This window comes from Calidris pugnax, unplaced genomic scaffold (assembly GCF_001431845.1).
Source record: "Calidris pugnax isolate Ruff unplaced genomic scaffold, ASM143184v1 scaffold211, whole genome shotgun sequence".
In the NCBI taxonomy this organism is placed as follows: domain Eukaryota; kingdom Metazoa; phylum Chordata; class Aves; order Charadriiformes; family Scolopacidae; genus Calidris; species Calidris pugnax.
In genome coordinates, this window is record NW_015091083.1 from 6,011,405 (window position 1) to 6,017,654 (window position 6,250).

A 6,250-nucleotide genomic window follows, 5' to 3' on the forward strand; every position below is an offset into this window, starting at 1 on the left:
ATAGCAGCAACAGCAAAGACAAATCGCCACTGGTCTTCTATATGGGATACAGCTGATTTGAACAAAAAAGGCCTGTTTGAGGGGAGATCCTGCTGTGCAACATAAAACCCCCTCTCGCTAGCAGGGAGCAGAGCCTTCCGTGAGCACACCGCTGCAGAGGGGAGAAACGCCCTGCGCGACGGAAGCGGCCCCACACCGGGTGCTCTGCAGAAACCGCTGCGCAGCAGCTCGCCCAGGGGGATGCCATCGCCTGCCTGCCCGCCTCAGAGCTGGGGGGGGTCCACTCAGTTAACTGCACCGCCTCCGACAGTTTTAGAAAAAGAGATGGATGCCTGCAATTTGTTCGCCTGGACTAGGCTGTGCTCTTGTCTCCCCTGTCCAAAGCCCCATTTGGGGGGTGCATGCGAATGGAGGTGTCGCCCACCCAACTCCAGCCCTCTGCAGAGCCCCAGGACAGGCAGCACAGTGCAAACCAGGAAGCTGACATCTACACCAGCAGAAGGAAAAAGAACCCCTCCTTTAGCCCTCACAACCAAATCCTCTTTCCAGTGCAATCAGTGGGAAGAGGATTTTTCCACTGTCTTCAGTGGAGTCAGGATTTGGGCCTTTCCAGAGGGTCTGCACATTGCAAAGACTGTCTAATCTGGACTGATTTGAGCATCTCACCAAAGTCCCCTACCCCAACACCACTGCTACCTGCTTAAAGATGCTCCTGAAATCATTTCTGACCCCAACCTTATGCTTTTTCCTATGTGTACAGGCTGCCACTGGGCTCTCCTGAGGGATGGAGAGTCCCCTTTCTCCAAGAGCTGGCCCTGCACAGATTGCTGCACTGAATTAAACATGGGGTGGGCAGCCCTGCTGAGTCCTGCATAGCCGTGAGGATCCTCCAGACCGTGGCTCCTATAAATACCTGTTACTGAAGCCTCTGTTTCATGGCACTTTCTAGAGGGCTCTCGTTAAAAGATTACCTAGGCAGTTGATTGAGTGTAAAACATGCTGTACCTGCAATGTTCTCCTGCTTGGGGCAAATTCCTTTTGTAGGCGTGAGAAGACGGTCTTCTTCATCGGGTGTGACTTGGATCCCGATTTCCACTGGCTCTGACACTTTCCTGAGCTCGGCGCGTGAGGAGGGGGGAGGGCTGCTCTTATCCATGCTCTTTTCATAGCAGGCACCACCAGTGCCATTGCACTGTTTTCTCTTGTGCTCTATAAAAACCAAGATGTCTCCCAGCGGGAAGTTCATCTGACACTGTCCACAGGTTAACAAGTCGGGGTCTGTCCCGCCTGCGGCGATGCTGATGCCACCCGGCTCTGCTATTGCCAGGCTCTCATCCTCGTCGGCCAGTGCCGGTTCCACATGGTCAGCCTCTGCTTTACATGGACAAGGAGAAAGAGGGAGGAAAGGGACAAGGGGAGAAAAGAAAGAGATTGCTTTGAATGTTCGCAGACATCACGAGAGGCCCAGCCTCCCCTTACCCCCCCTCAAGAAGCCAAGGCTGATTAGATCTTTCTTTTATTTTTCAGCTCTTCCGCTCTCCCACAATGATTTCAATATATTTTGCAACCAAGCCTGCCTGAAACAAAATGGAAAGGCTGACCTGGCATAGCTTTCCTGACAGCTCCTTCCCACTGCTGCCAGAGCTGCAAGGATATCAGCAAAGAGCCATTTTGCAAACGCTCGAGCCCCGAGTCACTTTTTGAAATAGTTCCTCCCGTTTTATCCCACCTTTTCATTCCCACTGCACCTCCCAGCCATCTGGCCAAGGCCCCATCCAGCAAAGCCTATGCACCCAAACCTCTCCTGTTTCAGAGAGAGGGGGCAAAAGTGCCCACGTGCTCCGAACAAGCAGGATCAGGCTCCATGTGGCACACAAAATTAGTACCACCTTGTCCCATTACAAAGATAGCGGCAAGGTTAAATGACCACCCATCAGCACAAATTACAGCAAAGTGTTTGCCAGAGGCAGGTAAGCAGGTAAACGTTCAGGAGAAGTTAAGGGGTTTCAATAGCGTGTATAGGGGGAAAGAGAATGAGGCACTTATTTAACATACTGGAATATTGGCCAGCCTGAAATCTTCCACTCGTTTTCCTGATGTCAAACACCCCTGCCGTTGCTTTACAGGTTAATAAAAGTTTTTTGTTTAAATCTTGCCCATGGACCTGATGGATTTCATACCATTAGCCCCAAAGACTGGGAAAGCATTTCTGAGTGACCTGCATCAGTTTCTAAGGAGTAAGTAACTTCTCATTTCACAATTAATAAAAACACAGTGCGTTTTTAGTGGGTATTTTGAAGATAATTCTTACATTATAAAATAATTACGGATCACAATCTATTTCTGGGGCAAAACGTGTTTTTTGGTTTGTTTTCTCTTGTACTGCCGTGTAACTGCCAAATCATACAAACCTTGGTCTTTACTCGGGCAAAATTTCCACTGACTTTTGCCTAAGGCTGTTTTGCCTCTGCAAGGACTGTAGGATTTGGGCTGAACAAAACAGAGGAACGAACAGTATGTAAATCAGCGAGTGAGACCTCTAATCGAATCAGGATTAAAGGAATAGGAGGAAAAATGTTCTCTATTACCCAAGCAGTTTGCTTATGGATATCCTGGGGAAAGCAAGTCACACAAATATCTCCAAGGAAGCAAGACTGGGATAAACAGATGTTATAATCCAGATCTGGATTCTCCTCCTGGCCAAAAAAAAATATTTTGTCCCACTCTTCACCAGAGTGGTGAAAGAAAAAAAAAAAAAGAAACGTAGGAACGGGACAAGAGGTAGAAGGTGAAATGTATTACCTGGCGACAAAAATGGCTGAGCCTTGAAAAAGGCAGTTTAGAAAAAGAATCACACCCATTTTCGCCTTCTAGAATAATTAATTGATCGGTGTGTCCACCAGCCGTGTTACAAGTTGCACCAGACCCACTAAGAGCGAAGCAGAGAGCAGCAGCACCAGCGGTGGCAGGAAAAGGATGGGGACCCCGGAGAAGAGCCCGAGCACGGACCATCCTGCTGGAGCTGACGATGGGCACGGGAAAGCTTCAGTTCCCCAACTCACACCAAGCTTACCAACTACACAGCACAATACTCATTCTGAAAACCATTCATTACCTTTCCCCCCCCCCCTTAATCTAACTTTAAAAGGAGTTTGAAGACAATGCTACATAATTAATTCACCAATTTATATCATGAAAAGATGCCTCCTTGCTTTGGTGAAAATGTAACCATAACCCTGCACTGAACAGGGACTGCTGGGAAGGGAGCGGATGCCTGCGAACACAGTGTCACGATGCAAAAGGTAATTATTTAGTGCTGCGGTTCTCTTTAATGATCTAACATTGAGCAATATTGTTTATATTGAAGAGAGCTTGCACCTTTAATTACCAATTACATATACATCATTTTAAAGCCAAAAGAAAAGGACTGTGAAAAGGGTCCTTTAGAAAACGTGCACGCTATTTCTAGGAAGAATTCCTATTAAGGGGGAGCAGAGTGTCAAAATATTAAAAAAAAAAAAAAAAAACAACCCACACAGAGAGAGGCACACACAAGCACACAGATACACACGCGGGAGATGGGACAAAGAGCTGGAAAAGACAACACGAAAACAGGAACTGAACCGAGGGTCGTAGGGAAAAAAGGTGGCAGAGGGGGAAAATGCTTGTTACTGGTTTCACCTCACATTCCCATAAAGCCTTCAGATTAAAGCCTGTCTCTTAAATCAAAGGCTGAATTTTGGCATTTATGGGTATAAAACAAATAAAAAGCAAAGGACAGATCTTGACTTTATTATCTTTGTGATGTAAAGATTTTAATTTTTTTTTTGCCTGCAATTTAAATTACGCTTTTCAGAAAACATAGCAAAACTGCTGCATTTGATAAGGCTCCTGAGCAGGCGCCTGTGGAAACATGGAGGAGGTTTAAACAGCTCAACTGTTGCGAATTCTTTCTTTTCAGTTCTACACTTCATTTGAATATTAGTTAAATCCACATATGCCTATTCACTTACACTCGCTCACTCTCTCTTTCCAAGGACTCTGCAATGGCACTTTTTTAAAATAACATCTGGTATTCCTTCATATTTTGGCAGTCGTCACATTACCGAAAATCAGCTTTTCGTTTTCTTGGTACGCCGAGCCCTCGTGATCAGTAGTAATTGGGTTTCAAACTATCAAAAGATTTTTTTTACTCGACTCTATTTCTGATTTGAGCTTAATAAATCATCAAGCATGAGACCAGCCGTACACCCAACAATGCAGAAGCTATATTAACATCCCCTTATTCGGGACGTGGAAAACAGACATAAAAGAATGAAAAACAAAATACTGAATAGATCTTCAAATGCATTTTATCCATGTCAATTTGCATTTAATTTTTTTTTTCTCGGAATAAAAAAAAAAAAAAAAAGAAAAGGCTTCCTATTGACAACTCAATTAAGCCATTAAAAACCTACATTCAAGTAACATTACAGGAGAGATTTAAAACCCACAAAGGAAAAGAGAAAAAAGCCTGCAAGTCCAGCCCATAACGCATCGGGTCATGCCTAGTTAATACAACAGCCAAGATCTTAGGCTGTTTAAGGAGCCCTTTAATACCAATGGGGCAATTTAGGCCAGTCTCAATCTAAAGTTCTGACTCCACTTGTGTCTGTGGGTTTCAAATGAGTCGCTTCACATTATTTGAATTTAACTCTGTGGTTTTATTGCTGTTTGTTGGTAGCTGGGTTTGGAAGGAGGAGGGTGTTTCCTCACGAGTATTTATTTAAAATTAATTTATAAATTTTCTTAAGAAGGAGAAATCAAGCCCCACAAAAAAGGAGAATGGAAAACATCTCATCTCCCTTACGTGGGAAAAGGAAAAAAAAATGCAAACGAGCTATTTCCAGCCAGGACTCGTGCCCTGGTTCTTCCAGGTGCGTTAAGGTGTGCCCAGCATTTCCCTTGCAGCCAGCGATTCCTCCGAAGAGGATTGCATTGGCATTGGCATTGCCCGCCGAGGGAACACAGCGATTTGGGGATGGGCCATCTACAGAGTGACAACTGTTGTTACCCGATGGCTTCAAAAAATTAATGCAGCTGGACAATCTAAATCATTTGCTCTTTCCTTTGAAAAGCACTGCGCTTGCCGGCTGGACTCTAAGCAGCATCTCCAAGCTCCCTGGCTGCCTACCACACCAAAATACAGTGGACAAACTCCTTAATTCCGTAAAGGCACTGTCGCAAAAACACCAGCGCTCCTGCTTCAGCGTGGTGACATCATTAGAGCATATGTGCCCCATGCAAACAATACTCTCATGCCCAGTATTAAAGTGAGTGCACATGCTAACTGCTTTCTGCCTGTCAGATGTCTCGAAATCATACCCATTAACAGCGAAAAGGACTGTGCTACTCAAAATCCTTTCCAAAGCCTCTAAGGACAAAACTGTGGGTGCTTATTCACGGGGTTTGGGTGAGGCTGGGTCCAGGCAGCAGTAATTTATTTTCTTGCCTTTTTATTGCACTGCAGAACCCAAGGTGGGAAGGGAGCGAAAAGTTGCCAACCTACTCTCTTCCTTATTTTTCCCATCCTGCAGCACCAAAAGGAGGCAGAGGAAAGGGGGGAAGAGGGAACGGTTTGGTGCTGGGCCAAAGCCCTGCGTGTGAAACCTCCCCTCCACGGCCGGGTTCTGCACAAATCGATAACGGGGTGGTTGAGGCGAGCGCTGCCAGCGCCTGTGCCACAGAGGTGCTGCTGGGTGCACCCCACCACAGCCACCAGCCACCCTTGTGCCCAGCCTGGGGGGCAAAGCATAGGCTACCCCAAGGGCCACCCATATTTGGGACAAGTTAGAGGTGCCCGGGGTCCACCACGGTGCCCAGGCATGGTAAGGCACCCACAAGCGTGCCGCAGCACGCCGAGCGCGCCGGTCTCCACGCACAGTCGCTGCCGTCTTGAAGGCACTTCCAGAAAAAGCTCAGCCCAGTTGGGGAGCGAGCACAAAGAAGTGACTTCGCTCTTCAGGGTGTTGGCCCAAAGCAGGCCTGAAAATGATGTCCCTTCAATCAACACCCACATGTCACATTTACTGTAACATCAACATGCTTAACGGAAATAGCTCGGATCACACGCTCTCTAAGCTGGGTTATCGCCGAGATCGGTGTCAGGATCCTCGCTGCACAAAGACTAACGCTGCTCAGAGCGGGCGGCACAGCTCCTCGCCGTCGAAGTTTATCAATAACCTGTTTCCAGAGGGCCCCCCCCTCCTCC

At 46.8% G+C, this 6,250-nt stretch overlaps 1 protein-coding gene across 4 annotated transcripts in view; it reads right to left on the reverse strand.

The window, feature by feature from the left end:
* The window catches only part of BCL11B (B-cell CLL/lymphoma 11B (zinc finger protein)), a 95,805-nt gene that overhangs the window by 80,761 nt on the left and 8,794 nt on the right, over window positions 1–6,250 (reverse strand). For 2 of the 4 annotated variants that reach the window (XM_014957677.1, XM_014957674.1), the window contains exon 2: window positions 1,006–1,371. In XM_014957677.1, the coding sequence (XP_014813163.1) occupies window positions 1,006–1,371 (366 nt within the window). Of the gene's footprint in view, window positions 1–1,005; window positions 1,375–6,250 lie in introns of all 4 variants that reach the window. The other 2 variants (XM_014957676.1, XM_014957673.1) reach the window with 1 other exon arrangement.